Genomic DNA, 20,318 nt, shown 5'->3' with positions numbered 1-20,318 from the left:
TCATTCTAATCAGGGGCCTTTAAAAGGCATGGACACCTGCTGCTTTACATTGGATTGTTCCTTGTTCACTGCCAGTGTTCAATGTGTTCTCTGTACTCCTTTTTTTTGGTGTGTAAGTATTGCTGCAATTTTTCTATTTTTTTAGTTTTTGGCTTAAAAGTGTGGTTCCTCGCATAGTTATGGTCCTTGCCTTTTGTAAGTTTTTTTTTTTTTTTTTTGTATCTACGTGTTTTCCTTGCCCTGGCAAGTGCTTTTTATTTTGTATTCTCTGCCGGTCTGCAAGTGTTGTTTGTGAGTTTGGAACTTTTTGTAATAAATACAAATTGTATTTTCCTTTCTTGGCCTACGTTTTTGGGATCCTTTATTCCACCGGTAACCCCGGTACATTACATTCAAGGTCTTCTCCATGCTGCGGTTGTGCTTGTCCATTTGCAGGGAAAAGTCCTGGAAGCAATTTGCCAATTCTGTCGCCCGTTTCTTGACCTCGCAAGCGTGACGGTGACCTTTGCCGCAGTAGTCGTCCGACTGTTGGATGAGCAGCTTCACGCACTGCTCTGTTTCCTGCAGATGAGTATATTTGCATTCTTGTATTAGAAATTAATATTTGTGTTGGATGATTTTGCACTGAAAAGTTTACGGCTATTAACAATGTGTGAATGACAAACATAATAGAAAGGAAAAGAAATGATCATTTTGAATACAACTTTTTTTTTTTTTTTTTTGGCACCTTGAAAAAAATAATCTCATATTAAATCGCAGTATTTAATTGTGTTTGCAATTAGATTGTTTCAAAATTGTTCACCCCGAGCTTGCATCCAGATGTCAAAACAAGAGTGTGACGCGCAAAGCACCTTGGCAATGATGTGCAAGTCCTCGCGATCTTTCAAAAGCTCCCGCCTGCTTTTGTGGATGCGAGAGCCAGTGGAGAGGTGTGTGGACAGGTAAACCTCACCCATGTCCTGAATGATCCCAAGCAGCTAAAAACAAACAGATGTGTGATGTTTTTGATTGAATCTCATGAGGAAGTAAGAGGCTAATGTTTTCTAACTGACCTGTTTGGCCCGACGTTCAAATGCCACAAAACTCTGACACTGCTCCAAACTCTACTTCCTCATGTTCCACAAGTGAAGGACACGATCTTCTCTCTCCAGCAGGCCAGCAAGGATTTCTATGACCACTAAATAACAATCACACATTAGGGTACCTGAGATGATGAAAGATTAGATAGAACAGCATTTTACAATTCTTACGATTATTTTCCAGTACTTCGCAATTTTCTAGTGGTGCTTTGAATAATTTTTCACATACAATTTGTGCTCAATTAAAGACACTGATTTGTACAATTTTCTTATGCCAGCATTTGGTTACGGCTATATGAATCCCTTCGTTTTGGTAAATACATCTAATTATTTTGTCCATACTGACTTCGAACTTCTTCCTTTTGTGCGTCATCGTGACTCTGCATTCCCATCTTGACACCGTCCCTTTCCATGTACTTCAAGAAGATATCCGCAATTCTCCTGGCCATACTGCACGCCTCAATGACAAAAATGATGACAAAAGATATAACAATGCAAAATGATGTTTGTATCTTCCAGATGTCATTTGAACCTTGAGGAAGACTTCCTTCTGCTCCAAGTGTTTCCTGATCCTGAGGGTCAAATCCGCCTCACATTTGGGGTGGAGATTGTCCGCTCCTCCGCACCAGTCCTCCTCTCGCTGATAGTCCTGCTCCAGGCAGTCCAACACACGGCACACCTGCAAGGGAGAAATGAAGTCGGTCCATGGTGTTCTTCTTGTTCCCCAGAATTGCATGTGCATGTGTCAAGGTAGGCTAATTCATTTTATGGAATCAAATGTCAAACATTGACATCTAATGCATGTCCTACTTTTTCTGAGGTGTCTGTGTTGCTTATCTCAATAAGCAGGGATTCAGATTACTGACAGTCAACATCTTCCATAGCGTGCGTCACTGGACATTATGTTCCCAAAACAAAGGACATGAAACACAACTGATAAGAAGAGGGTCTGGTGAGCCTGGCTCACTATCTTGCACTCCCTGCCCCTCAGAACAGATTGATTTCTCCTCATCTGCCCACATTCCAAACACCGACCATCCAGCTCCCCTACTCCCGAACGACGCCTGCCAAACACCACCACCACCAGTTTCACTACCAGATGCACCCCTGCTCTGTTCATCGCCCCCAAGCGACACCTGCCGGACAGCGCCACTGCCGGATGCACCGCCCCCGAATGACCCGATGACTGACTCGCCAGCAAGTCTCACCAATAGGTTGCGCAATCTGGTCAATCTCTCCATACAGCTAAATAAAAGTCTCTCCAAGCAGCTGTCTACTGATGACGGTTCGCCCATGCTCCCCCCAAGACGCCATATTCAGCTATCTACTAATCGTCTGACTCCACCAAGCCTCAGCAAACGGCTCCCCACCCGCCGAACTCCATCTTTGGCTATGGAGAATCTCAACTACAGCTCGGTCTGATATGCTTTGGGTCCAGACTACATATACAATATAAAAAACGTGTGTTCCCAGAATCAGTCAGGACCCAAGGAAGCTTGTAGCATTCCTGTGATTACAAGAAATAGAAAGTTGGCAAAAGAAATGAGAAGAAATAAGTCAGAAGCTATAAACTTTGTCAGTATAGCTTGTGAACCTCTGACTAAACCAGCGTCTCCGATTGCCACTGTGAGACTAGCGCTACTAAATACAAGATCACTAGTTAACAAATCATTGTTGATTCATGACATATGATCTTGACTTATTTCTCCTCAGTGAAACATGGCTAACAGAAGGTTCCTGCAACATGGTTCTCAATGAGGCAACACCAACAAATTTTAGTTTCATGAACGAATGTAATGGCAAAAAAGCAGTGGACTTGCTGCCATTTTTTAAATCTCTATTTCAGTGTAAAGAAATTTCATTGGGAAGCTTTAATTCATTTGAATATCTTAGTCTTTTGGTAAAAGGTGAACCAAACATCGTCATTGTCATAATTTATAGACCTCCAAAACAAAAAGGCAGATTCATGGAGGTATTTGAAGAAATGCTGTCAATAATTTGTACTGATTATAACTATCTGGTCTTAACTGGGGACTTTAACATTCATATTGACAACTTGGATAAAAATGCCAAAGAATTTTGTAATATACTTGATACTTTTGGTCTCTCACAACATGTAAAAGGTCCAACACACAATCAAGGTCACATTCTTGATCTCGTCATCTCTAAAGGTGTTGACATTTTATCTGTTGAGGTGAAAGATCTGGCTATTTCAGATCATTCCTGTGTGTTTTTTTGAATTACAAACAATCCCAGAAGTTCAAACAACTACTGTCAATATTTAAAAAAAAAAAAAAAGGTACATAAATGAGAATACAAGCAATATGTTTATGGAATTAATGGCTGCATCACCAACTGTAAATGCAGAGACCGTTGAACTTCTGGATGAATTCACCTAAAAAATCTCAATGTTCTGGATGCTGTTGCTCCTATTAAAACTAAGACCATTTCATCCCGAACTAAAACACCTTGGAGGTGTCCTACCAACATAATGACTTTGAAATCTAAATGCAGAAAAGCCGAGCGAAAGTGGAGAAAAACTAAACTCCAAGTTCATTTTGACCTGTACAGATACACGCACTCTATTTGCCGTGGTTGACAAACTCACAAATCCCCCAAATCAAACAGCGTCAGAACTCCTCTCAACAGATAAATGCAATGAATTTGCCTGCTACTTTGGTGAAAAAGTACAAGCCATCAGGTCAAATATTGTTACAAACCAGCAAAATAAAATGATGCAGCACTTAAAATCACCTAGGAATAATTTAATTACCATGACAGAATTTGACTCAGTGGATCAAAATACTGTCGTAGACTTGGTTCAGCAATTGAAACCTTCCACGAGCTGTCTTGACTCAATACCATCTGGCTTTTTCAAAACCATTGTGAAATCTGTTCAGATCGATTTACAACAAATAATTAATTGCTCACTTCAATCAGGTGAGCTTCCTAAATGTCTGAAAGTAGCCACCATCAAGCCCATTCTAAAAAAAAAAAGAGAACACTGGATGTCTCCCTGCTAGCAAATTATAGACTAATCGCAAACCTTCCCTTCGTAACTAAAATAGTTGAAAAAGTGGTTTTTAATCAACTCAGCAATTTCCTGAGCTTCAACGGACTTTTGGATAAATTCCAGTCAGGTTTTCGACCTCATCACAGTACAGAAACAGCTCTGATTAAAGTACTGAACGATATAAGATTGAGCACTGATGCAGGGAAGGTATCGGTGCTCGTCTTGTTGGACCTCAGTGCAGCATTTGACACGATTGATCATAATATACTGTTAGACAGGCTGGAAACTTGGGTGGGATTAAATGGAACAGTCCTTAAATGGTTCAGGTCCTACTTGCAGGAAAGGAGTTACTTTGTGACCATTGGAAATTTTGAATCTGATCGAAAGGCCATGACATGTGGGGTCCCTCAAGGGTCAGTCCTTGGACCCCTGTTGTTCAGTCTGTATATGTTACCTTTGGGTCAAATGCTTCAGAACACCGATGTTGACTATCATAGTTATGCAGATGACACACAACTGTATTTATCAATGTCCCCAAATGACAGCAGTTCTATTAACGCATTGTGTCATTCTCTAGAGCAAGTTAACAACTGGATGAACCAAAATTTCCTTCAGCTGAACGAAAACAAAACGGAGCTCATTGTTTTCGGCAATAAAGAAAAGAGGATTGCTGTTAAAAAACAGCTTGAGTCACTGTCTTTAGAAACTAAAGACCAAGTTCGAAATCTTGGGGTACTAATAGACTCAGATCTGACCTTCAGCAATCATATTAAATTCATCACTAAAACAGCCTTTTACCAGCTGAAAAACATATCCAGACTGAAGGACTGCATGCTTCAAGCAGACCAAGAGAAGCTTATCCATGCTTTTATCTCCAGCAGACTAGATTACTGTAACGGTCTTCTGACGGGACTCTCTCAAAAGAACATGAGACAATTGCAGCTCATTCAGAACGCTGCAGCTCGAGTTCTGACCAAAACAAAAAGATTAGAACATATTACTCCAGTACTTAAGGATTTACAGTGGCTCCCTGTCAGCTGTAGAATCGATTTTAAAGTTCTGCTACTCGTCTATAAATCACTAAATGGTTTGGGTCCTGACTATATCCAAGAAATGCTGATTGAGTACAAACCCAGCAGGGCTCTGAGATCCACAGACTTGGGCCAACTAGTGGAACCCAGAGTTCGAAGCAAACATGGTGAAGCTGCATTTAGCTATTATGCTGCACACAGATGGAATAGGCTACCAACAGAAGTGAAGTCAGCCCCGAGTGTAAATGCTTTCAAATCCAGGTTAAAAAGTTTGCTTTTTTCTTATACCTTTGATTAGGGACTTTTAAACAGCTTTAAGTGTTTGTTTGTTTTTTAAATAATATTAATTATATATATTAATATATTAATATTATTTTAAACTTCCTTTTGTTAAATGTTTTAAAGTTTGTTGAATAATGTTTTAAGATTGTTATTGTATGGTTTTTTGTTTTAGTAAATTTTGTAACCTATTTTTATTTTTTCCTCTGAATGTTAACTACTGTTTTTTGATGCTTATGTGTTGTCTTTCCTTGTGTAAAGCACATTGAGTTGCCTTGTGTATGAAATGTGCTATACAAATAAACTTGCCTTGCCTTGCCTATATATATATATATATATATATATATATATATATATATATATATATTAATGATGTCAGTTAAACGCGTTTTTAACGGCGTTAACGCAACCCCCTTTTAACGGCGTCATTTTTTTTTATCGCGCAATTAAAGCTCATTTGGAGCTTTCACCTGGCAACTAGATCATTTGTCTTTCACTTATGGGAGTTCGCCACTGTGTATACAGATCAGCGGTAAATGCAAGACTTTCATTACAATACTTAAAGCTGATTGGGCAATGACAACATGTGCGTGGTCTACCAAACTTTTGTTTTGACCAATCACGGTAATGGATGAAAAATTTGTCTGCGTTGACATTGCTGGTTAGGAAAAAAAAAAAAAAAAAAAAAAGCAACAACAACGGGGAAAGAGAAGCATCATGGCGAGCCGTAAAAAGGATAGAAATTCAATTTTGAACGGCAAGTTTACTTTTAAAAAATTACCTAATGGTGGCATTGACAAGAGCAAAGTAATTTGTATGTATTGCCATCGCGAACTGAACTACCATCGCAGCACGTCCAGCTTAAAATACAATTTGATAGCCAAGCACACCGTTGATGCCGATTCTCCGACCCCTGTCAAACCCAGGCATCCGTGGATAATTTCCGACAGAAACCAATGGATGAATCAACTAAGAAGAGACTCACCGAAGCGATTACTGGACGTCTCTCAGTCACCACAACTACCTCGGGGTAACTTCCCATTATTTTGACACTGACTGGGTGCTTCGCTGCCATGCTTTGTTATGAAGACCGAGGACCGGCATTTCGCCAATACTGTCGCAGAGCACTTCAGGCAGGTAGCTAGTATATGGGACATCAAATCCAAAGTCTCACTGACCACATATGGCGCGCGCAATATGATCGCGATATGAAGGCGAGCTTCCCTGTTGTCTGAAAATGTTAACAGGCTTGTCTGTTTGAGCAACTGGCTCAAAGCAAACTAGGATGCTGTTAGCCATTTCACTTATTTTTCTAATCAGAAAGAAATCAGAAACTGGGTTGAGCTGGTAAATAATGACTAATATATTGCTGCTAAGTTTAAAACAAACTTTAAAAATAGTTTGCTGCACTAATAAGCAGAGTCTCTGAGTTTACATTTCATATGCACTTTGTTGGCATTTTACATTGCCCCAATTTCAATCCCTTGGAAAGGGCTGTTGAGGGGCTGTTTGTGTGACTTTGCGTGTGTTGAATTCAATACTTTTTTTTCAATAAAAAAAAAAAAAAGATTTGCATACGAAAATCAATCCTCTTATTCACGTTAACGATGTTACAATTCGATAAAATAATGGGACAGAAAAAAAAATCAAGGGATTTTTTTTTTTTACAATAAATAAAATGTGCGATTAACTATTAGTTAACTATGAAAAAATGCGATTAATCGCGATTAAATATTTTAATCGCTTGACAGCACTAATATATATACACACATATATATACACACACACACACACACACATATATATATATTATATATAAATATAAATATATATATATATATATATATATATATATATATATACATTAGGGGTGTGAATTGCCGAGTACCTGACGATTCGATCCGTATCACGATCCATAGGTCACGATTCGATTCGATACCGATTAATCCCGATATGAATTGATATGATTGTTGCGATTTTTTTTTTTTAACTCAAATTTAGAAAATACCATTCAGTAAACTTGTACATGTACACTGTGATTTGTATGAAAATGTATTATTTTTTGATCTGAAACTTCAGTCTTATAACTGTAAGCTACTGTATTTAACAGGTTGTAACCTTTTTCATGTTTGAACAGCGTTGAAATAAAATATTAAGGCTTAATGTTCCATTAATATAACATTCTTCCATGCTTAAGGTGTGAAATTTAGACGTTTTGTTGAATATTTTTCCATCAAAAATGGATGTTAAAAAATCAATTCGGCTGCCTATTGAATCGATTCGAGAATTGCGTGCTGTAGTATCGCAATATATTGCCGAATCGATTTTTTTAACACCCCTAATATACACATATATATATATATATATATATATATATATATATATGTGTGTGTGTGTGTGTGTGTACATAAAATTTATACCATTTTTATATATTTTTATTGCTGTACTTTACAAAAACACTATTTTGTTTTTTGTTGTATGAGCTAATTTTTTTTTTTTTTTACAATATGGTGACCTTTTGTACCACACCAACCTCCCCACAATATCGTGATAATCATCGTATCGTGATGTTTGGATATCGTTACATCCCTACTATCTTATACAACTTATACTGTGCCTCAATCACATTTTGTTAGCAAAAGCCTAAATCAGTCCTTGATAAGACTGCCTTTTTTTTGTGGCTCAAAGAAAACAGAAAACATTTTAGTTACAAGCTTGAGCGTATTGGGCTGAAAGGAAAGAGAATGTTGTGGAGAGGCAAGGACCCATGTGCAGAATCGATCACAAATTTATTGTACACGGGAAACAAAAATCACTTTGCAGGGAAAAGTTCAACTAAGAAAAATACAAACACAAAATCACCATGAGGGGAAAAACACACTAACACTACAGTAGACACTAGAGGCTGGGGAACTGCTGGATAGCAGAGTTATGTGAAGCAACCGTGAGAGAAAAATCATCTGGCAGGAGAAGCGAGTTGGGAGCCGGTGTCGGTACCATATGTGTTCGGCCTGCCATATCTATTCGGGGTCCTTTGCGTCTGGTCGGCGCTTGCCGATGACGTCAGTACAGCAAGCGAGCAGTGTCAAATGTGTTCACGTTGGTTTGGTTTCCTAATTTTCCTGTTCACGTATCACAATACATCACAAATAACAGTCGTAATGATTATAGGAACACATTAGCACGTCAACTGACAATATTTCGCCCCATCGCAGTAAATTGATTTGAGTAAATATTAGTTTTCCTTCCTGCATTTATGTGCTATTTGACCTCCATTCTTTTATATTTATCTTCTCTAATGTATTTTTTCAATCTATTTCATTAGTTATTCAATCTTAAAGTATCCTGCTTTTATACTTAGGTTTATTTACGGTTTTGCAATCTCAGCCCATACATTTTGTTATTTAAATTACATCTTTAATATTTTCTTGCCAATGTCTCCTCAGAGGTGACACTGCACTATGAAGTGCGGAGGGTCGTGCGTATTGCAGAAAATAATTACTATGATGATGATAATGAAATGATGCAATTATTGCCTGAGATGTGACATTTCCTCACCAATATGTTCTGTACTCAGCCTTAGGTTATTAGGTAACTACGAATTTATTTGTAACCTGCATGTGTGTCTCATGGACTATTGATATAAATATTAATCAAAGGTAATGGCCTACTACCGTAAAGTCAAAACATTTACTATAACCTAATACTTGAGAAACTCACAAGTTAACTTAATCAACTACAGTAGCACATTTTACTTTTTCTTTAAAGATGTCAAATTCATTAACAAATCAATGAATGACACGTGAATGAATGCACAACTTTTCTTTATATGTTCAGAATTTTCTTCCTTTATCCACAAAACAACAACAAACAAGTCTGAAAGGGTTTCACAGCAAACCTTTAATCCTAGACAAGGGAAGACCAAAGATCAATACATTAGAATAGCCACGGTGAGATGTAACAAAACACATGAATTATGACCTGTGTGTCACTAGCGGATCAAATGGGATGGCGCTTATTGATTTACGGAGGTGAAAGAAAAAACAAAAACACAATTCTAGTAACATACTTGATGTGCATTTGAAAAAAAGAGTTGACTCAAATACGACAAAGATGTTCTTTGCTGTGTCACTTTGAGTAATAGTAAATCTTTTAATCAGGTCATCCAGTGTTTGTTTTTGAGAGTGTTAAACTTTTGTTTACCAATTGCATTTGGCTGCAGACGAGACTGCAGTACCCCGGATGAGGGTTTTCCGAGTAAAAGGCTTGTAGTACTCCTCTTTTCCCTGTCCCAACATATCCTGTGAATAAGATTGAAATACCATACAGATTATATGAACAATCATACTGACCAATGGCAAATGACGGCATGGCATGTTCTATGACTACTTATGACACTGAACATCAATGCTCAAAAACATCCATCCATTTTTTTGACTGCTTATTCCTCACAAGGGTCTCGGGGGTGCTGGAGCCTATCTCAGCTGGCTTTGGGCAGTAGGCGGGGTACACCTTGTACTGGTTGCCAGCCAATCTCAGGGCACACAGAGACAAACAACCACCCCCACACACACCTAAGGACAATTCACAGCACCCAATTAACCTGCCATGCACGTCTTTTGGAATGTGGGAGGAGACCGGAATACACGGAGAAGACCATGCTCTATAACATAATTAAGAATATCCACTGAAAGCTATATACCAGGACTGCTGTTTTTATAAGGGGTTCCACATTCCCAGCAGTTCTGAATCTTGTACATTGTATAAAATTCATTAACATGGGAAGCAGAATACTTGTTCCATGGAGCAACACCTGTGGAAAATAAATTGTGAAGCAAAAATGAACATTTCAATTAGAGTTGGTAAAAACATGAAACTCTGTGTTGTGTAGCTTTAATTTAAGGCCTTACTGTCAAGCCACTGGAAATGTGCCTGTCTCCTGAAGCTGACAGTGGAGACTGTGTTCCTGAATGCAGTGCACACGACGGCGAGTTTCAGGATTGCTCCATCTCCTTCAATGAGGACCACTTCTTTAAGTATGTCTGACAGGATACATACTGGCAACTGTAAAATATAGGTCAGGCACAATAAAACCAAAATTTTAAGAGTGAGTGGGGAAAATCTGTCAAACACATAAACCTGGAAAATTAAAGTAAAATGTCTATTACAATAAAACATTTACCAGACGCTTTGTTGAGCATAAAATATTAAATTCAGATTACCTGCAATATGAAGCACCTGTTGGCCTTTTCAAATTCAACCTTTGAGGAAAAAAAAAACAATTAGTGAGCCAGTGATTAAGCAGGTACAAGCAAGCAAGCTTGTAGGTAGGATGATAAAATACTTGTTTCAAATAATCTGATTTTTCCACATGACTCAGCTATAAGTACCGGTACACTTGGTGTTACTGCCAAGCTTTCCACATGGCCTCGCTTTCTGGCCTTTGGGATCCTGAAAATTGGTTCCAGTGACCCTTGGAGCAAGGCTCTGGACTCATTGGTCCAGTATGCCAATCTTTGTCCATGGCTGTAAGTGATGTATTAGTGACATAAAAAAAAAGTTAACCAATTGGAAAGTACTTTAGTAAATTAAATTAGAAAGATTATATTACCCATCAATCTGGAACCGTTCCATCAGGCTGATGCACCACCATTTGCGGATGTGTGCCATATCCCCCTAAAAGACATTATCTTAAATATCATGCTAACAACAACACACTTTCTGGTTTATGATTGGCCAACTATAAACATTGTTGTATAGGAAATTTAATTTATGATCAATTTCTGAACTTCCTTCTATGTCATTAAAATAAATACCCACCTCAGTGAACAAAAATGGCACACCTGTGCTCATGCTGAGTGCATACTGCAAAAAGCAAAGATATGTTCAAGCATTTAAGAATATATTACCAACAACATATTTAAACAGACAGAAAAATGTTTACCATCAAGATGAAAATGCCACAACTGTCGCCACTTGTTTGGTTTGGAAAGCCCTGTTTATGAAGATATTAAAGAACAAATATAGCAGTCTTATTGTAAAATCAATGTCTTAAAATACAATCCAATGTACTTAGATGTACCTGAATATCTCTGCCAAACTTAATTGTCCACTGGCCTGGATTAATGTGATGAGCTAGGTTACTGTAAAAATCATCAGAAATAGCAAGGCTTCAGGGCTTTAACAAGAGTATACCTTATATAGCCATTGAACGAGGCTAACCTTTAAAACAGCCTTTGAACGAGGCTTGAAGATTCAAACATACGCATGCCCAAATTAGAATTCATAGTACTGTCAATCAGACCTGACAGATGTGAAGCAATGGTTAAAAATGAGGTTTTGTGGTAGATCAGACCAATTAGCTGTTTACTTGCATTTTGTGGATACTATGAATACTTTTGAATTCATGCAGAACAAGCCACAGAACAGGGCTGATTGTTATGTTGCAAAACCTAAAGATGGTATGGAAATTAGGGTCGCCAAAGCCATCTGGTTTAAGTGAGTCCAGCAAATACAGTTCTTTTTGTGCTGGCTTCAGTACCTGAAAATCGTTTTCAAAAGAACATACATTACATACAGCAGAAACTGTAAAAATGTTAAGAATAATAATTGGAAAAAAAAATCTTCAATTGCTGAAAGCATTCAAAATAGACTCACGCAAAGTAAATAGTGATCTGCTTTTCCAGGTTGTCGACTCCAGGCAGGAATGATTAGTAAGTGTTTGGAAATTATGTCACACTGGCATTTTAAAGAAGTGAATTTGCAAAGATGTATGTCAAGCTATGTCAACAAATATAGACGATCACAAGTAATAAGAACCTACAGGAAGAGCATCTGTTGGGTCCACTTGTTTGTCCTTCCATGTTGGAACAACATACATGTCCACAATGTGGATGTCGTTTCCCTGCATTGATTTTCAAAAACAACCAACCAACCAACCAACCAACCAACCAACCAAACAAACAAACAAACGACAACAACAATAAAAAAAAATATTTATCATGGAAAACAGGCTTAAACAGCAGCTATGTTTAACTATTTAGAATACCAATACATTATTTTCAGGAAAAACAGTAACAATAAGATAACTACAGTATAAGGGCCTACTTTTACAAATGCAGATTTTAATACATGACAAAACCATACGTGTATTTTGGCAGCTTCTTCAATGAGCTTGAAGCATGCGTTTCCAATCTGCAACAGAGTGTCTGAAGTACCGTGAAGTACTATGTGCAGTCTTCTGTAGCCCAAAACAATATATTTTTAAAATACTTACATTGGATTCCATATACTGAGGAAGACCCAAGCTCCAGAAGTCTTGCCGTGTGAGACAGATGTCCCCATCCTTGACAAGAATCTCTGCACCAGAGCGTTTCTTGTCAAGCACATAATCGAGCTACAATTATATTGAGAAAAAAAATACATAAAACAAAGTGAAATCGAAACAATACGTATTCAAAACCTAAATAGAAGTGCACACATACACAGTATATTGTACCCACCAGCATGTCTTGAACAGGCTTGATAGGTTTCAAATATCCCAGGCCAAGCCAATAGTCGTGGTCATGTAGAGATTCATGTAGGAGTAGTTTACCAGAAATTGGCACCTGCTCAACTATTGGTGATTAAAGAACACTTTAAAATAATAATCCTTTTTGAAAACAAAAAGTGACATCTGGAGTATAGTTAGGTTTTGTTCTTTACCGACATAGCCCCTGGCTATGACCTAAACAAAACACATTTAATTATGTGCATACCTTGGAGGCTGTCACCTTGGAGACTGTCACCTTGAGGAATTAAGAAAACATTATGATGCAAGTATTGCAGATCAAGTTTTCTACTGCAGTGTCTTTTTAACAGTAATTATAATACCTCTCAATGGCTTCAGGTGTGCAACATTTATGCTTTGTTTCAGGAGAGCCCCAGTTGTGTATGAAAGTGTTGCCACCCCTTTCTCTGAAAGTGACGCGATTAGGTATGGCCCAGACCAGTTTGCCTCCAATCGCCCTCCTTTTCGGCCTTCCTTTTTCTTGTTTGCTTTCAGGACCTCATCACCAATTTTAAGGTTAAAAGCCTTCACATTCAGTCTTTTTTTATTGTCATACGACTTCTTCTGTCTGGCCTGTGCGTTTTGAATGTTCTGGTAAACCTGAGAAAATATTAAATGGTTTAGATGTCATAGTTAGCGTTTTTAGATGCGAGCATTTCCATTTTATCATCACCTTTGCATGCAGATTGGCAACTTCTGCAATTTTGTCCTCCAGCTGTTCTTCGGTTTCTTTGACCACCACAACACCTTTGTCACACCCCTCCACATTCTCTTGTGGGCTGAAGACTGGAAGACAAAGGAAAATATGTGGATTTCTTTGCACTACACTGACTGAACCGAGGAAGGGGAGTCTAAGCTTTTGGGATAGATCAGAGCTGTAACGTTTATTACACCTGGTGTGCGAGGGTGTCTTCCAAAAAGAGCACAGTATGGTGTGTATTTTGTTGATCGCTGTTAGACACACAAAAAAAGGACAAATCGATATAATTTTACAGTTGCTCTGTCTTTGTGAAACTGGTTCCATCAAACATTCTATTACAATTATTACCTGCTTCGATGTGTTAATAGCTGCCACAATTCCCCTTAGATGGACATCCCAATCATTCTGATCCTCCCCGCAGTATTTAGAGAGTGCAGCCTTTATGTTGGCATTAGTGCGCTCGTCCTGTCCATTGGATTGGGGATGGTATGCTGAGGTAATGCAGTGTCTGACTCCCAAAGCCTCAAAAACACCATGGTTGACCTGCAGGCATGACCCCATCTCTTCAAAGATTCAGTATGATTCATTCCAAATATTATATGTCACTAATACAACGTTTGTTTTCAAATACACAACTGTACCTCATTTACAAATTCTCGCCCTTGGTCAGTAATGATCTTCTCAACAAGTCCAAAGTCAAGGAGAATGTTAACAATTTTTTTTGACACTTCAATGGCAGTTTTAGTGTAAAGAGGTTTCGCTACAACCCACTTGGTGAAAAGGTCTGTGGCTGTCAAAATGAACCTGCAATATAAAAATGCAGATAGTTCAAACCATCTGTTACATCCATAACAGCCATCTTCTATGTTCTTTTCACCCAAATATTTTGTATTTATCAATTTCAAATGTACCCACTCACTGACTCACTCACTCACTCACTCACTCACGCTACCTTTTGCCCTTTGTGGTGGTAGGAAGGGGACCAATTAGATCTATCCCAAGAACACTCCATGCTTCCTTCACTTCAATTGGATGAAGGACAGGTGCAACCGTTTTTATTTTTTCATGCCTCTGACAGCGAGGACACTCATCAACCTTAAAAATAAATACATTAATTTCTGCTAGTTTCCTCACAAGTATAGTGTATATTTGGAGCAAAGTAGGGACTATATATTTACTACATATTTACTGAGTAAGATGCAGCAAAAAAATTTCATCAGATTTAAGGAAGCAACTACAATGAGCATAGCTCATTTTGCCATGAGAATTATACCAGTCGAATTAAGTCACCCCAAAATGCTGATAATGATAATAACAACAACAACAATAATAATCATAATAACAATAATAATAATAACAACAGCTACAACAATAAAACTAACAATTTACCCATTTTTTAACATCTTCCCTGAGGGTTTTCCAGTGGTAGGATGCTAATACTTTTTCCACTGTACGGCGTCTTCCTGGATGACCCCCAGTGCCCAGATTGTCGTGGCAGATGGTTAAAATATCTCTGACTTGTGACTGATACACGATCAATCGGAGCTTGCCCTTGAATCTGTAATATAACTTCTCATCTAAAGTCGAAGAAAAACAATTACTGAGGGTACGCGTAGTTAAATAAATAGGTGCAGCTGAAGAATTAAACGGCTTCCATTTGTTGTAAATAAAAAAAAGAAAAGTCAAAACGTTACTTACTTTGAATTGTGTAGGATTTTGACGCGGTACGAATCGTTGCCTTTCGGGTCGCCGAACACTTTGATGCAGAAGTGCGGCTATGATAAGTCCCGTTAGATAAATAATAATGAATTTCTTCATAAAAATCATCCATGTTTCACCTCCTCAGAATTGTGTTTTCCCTCCAACGACTGGAAAGTTGCCTCACCAATCACAATCGTCGACATCTCAGCCAATCCTGTAGCGTAAAACGTCTCAGCCAATCCTGTAGCGTAACGTCATCTGTAGGCGAAGGACCCCGAATAGATATGGCAGGCCGAACACATATGGTACCGACACCGGCTTAAGAAGCCGGCCGATTGCTGATTTCATGCAGGTGTGGCTGTAAACGAGCCCTGCTCTCAGGCAAGCCTGCCCCGCCTTCCTGTGCTGCCCTGGCTGAGAGAGAGTGAGGGAACAGGCCAGTCAAAACCCACAACAGAGAAACCAAGTTACTTTTTTGTCACAAATGGTGCGAGGCGAACAATGTTGATTGGATCTTTCTGACAAATCGATTGTGTCTTTTACCCTGTCTGGTTCTATAACGCTTGGCAAGAACAACCATCAGCACCACCACCAGACCGAGGACTACCAACGGGACAGTGATGGCCACCACCTTCTTCTTGTATTCTTCTTCTTCACAAGGCAATAAATAGTGTGTGATGAAGAGAAACACGTGAATGAGGATCAAGCCGTGAGAGCTTCGCAACCAATCGAACATGCCTGTCAAGTCAGTGCGTGTCGGTCACCTTGGATACGCGCGTTGCTCAGGATGCTTCTTCTCTCCAGCTTGGTGACGATGTCTTCCTTGACGCCGGACAGCTGGAACACACATTCGTACTTGCCCTCCACGTCAGGCGTCACCTCCACTTTCAGGTGGGCCGTGGTCTGGAAGGTTCCGTCGTGGTTGGGGAGGGTCTCCCCAATCTCCACGTCCTCGTGGATCTCCTTGCCGTCCTTCCTCCAAAATAGGGCCGATGCTCTGGGGTAGAAACCCGTCGCATGGCAAGTGACCGGAGAGGAAGGTGTCTTCTGGAGGAGAGACACCGTGGGAAGCTCTGAAGCACATGAAGGCAAAGGTGGAGAGAAAAATGAAGAGGACAAAATAAGATGTGAATATGTGTTAGAGGAGGAAAGAATAAAAGAAAGTGTGAGAGGACCAAAGATCGAGAGAATGTGTGAGAAGAAAACGCAGGAAAGAACAAGTGAGACAACGAATGATGTTGGTGTGATAGGATGAAATATGGCAACTGTGTGGTAGGATGAAAGCTTGAGGGAATGAGTAAGAGAACAAAATATGGGGAAAAATCAGAGAATATTTAATATCCTCCAGACTACCAGGGAAAAAAAATATTGTCAAATCATGTTTATTTTGATATTCCCCAATATTTGTGAAGTGACTGGAATACTGCAAAAGAGTTTTTGGGGAAAAAAAAGTTTTTCTTTTTAAGCTAAGATGTGTCCACTACAGAGGACATTTTTTAAAACTTAAATGCTAGGCTCAAATACAGTTAAAATAATTCAAACAATACTTTAATGTGTTCTTAAGAGTCTTATAGAAAACACGCCAACAACATTTAAAGCCTAAATTTGTTCAATAAAAAGTGTTATACACTTACTTTTCCTCTTCCCGAAAAAGTGCTTGCACGAAAGGGAAGCCATTTTCTTTTATGATGCATCCAAAGAGAGCAAAGCCCCACACCTACACATTTGGTATCATTGGAAAGCTCTGAATGTCCTCTGTAGATCACAAAATGAGTTCATTCAATCGTATGCACTGGGTGGGAGATATTCAGGTTTAAAAAGGTCCACTACAGAGGACAAATTTGAATTGCTGGTAGTCAGGATGATACTAAGAAAACGTATTCCATGAAGAACGATGGAACGAATGTATGAGAGGTCAAATGATGGAGAGGATGAAATGTAGAGAGAATGTTTGGGATAGCGAAAGATAAAGAGACACAATCTCTCTATCTTTGAGGGGAAAAAATGGCCAGAACATAAAAGAACGATGAAGAGAAAGTGTGCGAGGACGAAAGTTGGAGAAAATGTACCAGAGGACAAAATTTGGATCGAAAGCGAAAATGGAGTGAAAGTGACAGAAGAGCTAAGATGGAAAGAACATGTGAAAGGTTAGGAGGTGGGGATCTTAAACTTTATGGCCTTGGGACCCATGTTTTACTGTACAAAATGTTCTGGTGCCCATTCATAAATTATTATTTGCGTTGCTCTATTACTGACTAACAGTTGTGCTTGAAATTTTGCATACCTTTGCTGTTTGTAAACTTATGAGCAGAACTGTAAATGTACAAAAGCGAAATGTCGCTTCGCTTCATTATAAGAAAATGAATGTAGCTCCTAGAATAAACAGCTGAGTAGACTGCCCTAATGTTTCCATAGCTTGCGGGAGTAAAGTTTCATGCACCAGTCAACCAGTCATAAATGTAGTTTTTCTGACGTGTCATATCCCCATGTGGGTTATTCAGCCAATCGTGTGGCTGTAGTCTCAATACAGCCACACGATTGTCATGTGGAAAACTGAAATTATTTTGTAGCCACAAGCTGGCAGTCACGGCCCAATGACCCTGTGGTTTTAACAATCACAGTGTTAGAGGATGAAATACGAAAACAGCATGTATGTGAGTATGATTGAAATATTGTCGATAATGTGTGAGATGTAAACAATGGAGATGTTTGAGAGGATGAAAGATGGAGAGAACGTGCCAGGAGATGCGAACACAGAGGATGGAAGGACAGAAGGTGTGAAAGGAGGAAAGATGGCAATAAAGTGAAGAGTGTGTGAGACAAAAACATGGATGTTGGAGTATGACATACCACCAATGTACCTGTTCTCATCAGGAAGTCCCTCCCATTGCTCACATGTTTCTTCATCAGATTAGGACAAACCTCATTGAGGACATTCTTCCAGTAATGATTGAAGCCGTCCCTTTGGTCCCACTTGTTTTTGGTGATGGAAGCTTGTTGATTAGCAATGATCCATCTCATTGTCTTTGCCTCAAATGATATGAAGTCTTCTCCATCATAACTGTGGTGTAGCCAACCATCAACCTCAGCAGTCTCATCATCCCCATCACCTGGAACATGTGAACACCTGAAAGTATCACACACATGATGAAGTGACAGAATGTTCAGTGAGAAACCAGCAGTGACTTGAGTGTTTATACGAGCACATCAAATCTTTTATACAACTAGATGGTTGAATGTAAACAAACCTCCAGTTTGGTTTAAGGTCTCTTTAAGAAGTTCAATGTTGACTTTGGAGACCTGCTCATTACCAATAGTGATCTCTTTCTCTCTCTTCCAGAAGTGTGGATCATCTGCTGTGATTTTGTTCACCCAGTCCTGTTTGGCTTTCATTTTCCTGCTGTTGCTGTCATAGTGCAAAATTTGAATGTCGTCAACATACGCGGCTGACCAGTACTCTGGTAGCTTTGCAACTTGAGACGACGTTGTTGTGAAGTAAATGAGTGTGTGAATCGCTGAAAGAAAAACAAGAAAATTACACATATTGTATTCATTTGTTTTACATTCAGCAATCTACGCAATCTTGTACATTATTTGAAATGATTCTGTCTGCAGTTTAGAACATTGCTACTCTTGACACAACTGATTTCATGTTTAACTATATATTCTTGCTCACAACCGGGCCAGCAGCATAGCCTGGTGCGAGTCCAGAGTCATAAAATGGTAAGTTTAAATACATTTTTGCGTCATTGCCTCTTCAAATGCATTTTGTTTGTTGTGAAGTTGGCTTCTTTCACACACATGTATACTGTATTTATTCTTCCTAAAGAAAAACATTAGGTTAAGACCATCAATTTGTGTTAAGTAGCATGCTTTAGAACAGCTACAGTCGGCTATCAAAATAAAGCTCTTGTAAAAAGAGTAATATACTAGTTAATAATGGCCCTTTGAGTATAACTCATAGATGTGCCAAACAAAACAAAAAAAAGGGGGGGGGGGGGTTGGGGGTCTAATTGGTAAATGTGTTACTTAGTTTTAATCACTGTCCACTCACCATGTAAAAAGGTGTTGGGTGGTTTTCTTTAAAAAAAAAAAAAAAAAAAAAAAAAATCACCTGAACACTACATTACCCTAATACTTTTGCAACTTCAGAAAACAAACAGATGAGCTGTGATTGTCTTTTTTTTTTAATCACTCACTCAAGCTTACATCACGTAATTCCACAAATTTAATTAATATTAATCAGAATATCATGTTTAGACTAATGAGGTCACATTTAACATTGTTGTCAAGAAATGTTAAGCAAATTAGTCCAACAAAGTCGAATGATTTATAGTAATAGTATAGCTACGATGAAACAAATGAATGTTAAAGTGAAAGAACTCGCTCAATAAATGTTGACCCAGTAGACACGAAGAAAATCAAGAGCGTCAGCATGTGAATCGTCACATCATTATTGGAATAATGAAGTAAGTTTTAAACAAAATGCACTTACCAGGTACCACGCTGTGTATTTGCAGAGCAGCAACAAAGGACACGAATAAACTAATCATCATCATCAAAACTCGTTTTGCTATTTTAGTCAGACCATCAAGTTAAAGTTGCGACGACCCGTCCAACCGGCAGATAACACATGATGACAGATGGAACCGCAAATTAAATGAGAGTTCAGCCTGACGATGACGCAACACTCCACTGGGAAGTGCGCGTGTTCGATTTCGATGGCTATGATTTATTTTAGAACCAAGACGAAAGGACCACATACGTCGTGCTGCGTTTGTCGATAAAGCCACAGGAAGTGTGCGTGTGTGTGAGAGGACGTGATGAGATGAAAAGCAGAAGTGTTTGTGAAATTTGTGGTAAAACAGTGACATCTCCTGGTATTTAGAGGTAACTACAGCAAGGAAGCGCTCGTTTGCCTTTCTTAGACATCACGTGACGCTAGTGGGCGGCTACCATAAAACAA

The 20,318-nt window shown here is 38.8% G+C and overlaps 1 protein-coding gene and 1 pseudogene across 1 annotated transcript; both read right to left on the bottom strand.

Annotated features, from left to right (window-relative positions):
* Positions 1-421: 421 nt before the first annotated feature.
* On the bottom strand, positions 422-6,629 carry LOC144007484 (triple functional domain protein-like). Its single transcript, XM_077507186.1, has 6 exons — positions 6,388-6,629; positions 1,612-1,758; positions 1,426-1,537; positions 1,053-1,177; positions 852-977; positions 422-561 (listed from the first exon to the last, which is right to left on the bottom strand). Exons 1-4 carry the CDS (start codon positions 6,475-6,477, stop codon positions 1,104-1,106), a joined length of 423 nt encoding a protein of 140 aa, XP_077363312.1. The 5' UTR covers positions 6,478-6,629; the 3' UTR covers positions 422-561; positions 852-977; positions 1,053-1,103.
* Positions 6,630-15,617: 8,988 nt separating this feature from the next.
* LOC144007481 (major histocompatibility complex class I-related protein 1-like) lies at positions 15,618-20,132 on the bottom strand (annotated as a pseudogene).
* Positions 20,133-20,318: the final 186 nt, after the last annotated feature.

Source organism: Festucalex cinctus, chromosome 19 (assembly GCF_051991245.1).
Source record: "Festucalex cinctus isolate MCC-2025b chromosome 19, RoL_Fcin_1.0, whole genome shotgun sequence".
In the NCBI taxonomy this organism is placed as follows: domain Eukaryota; kingdom Metazoa; phylum Chordata; class Actinopteri; order Syngnathiformes; family Syngnathidae; genus Festucalex; species Festucalex cinctus.
The sequence above is the reverse complement of the archived record's forward strand: the minus strand, read 5'-3'. Positions and strand labels throughout refer to the sequence as shown.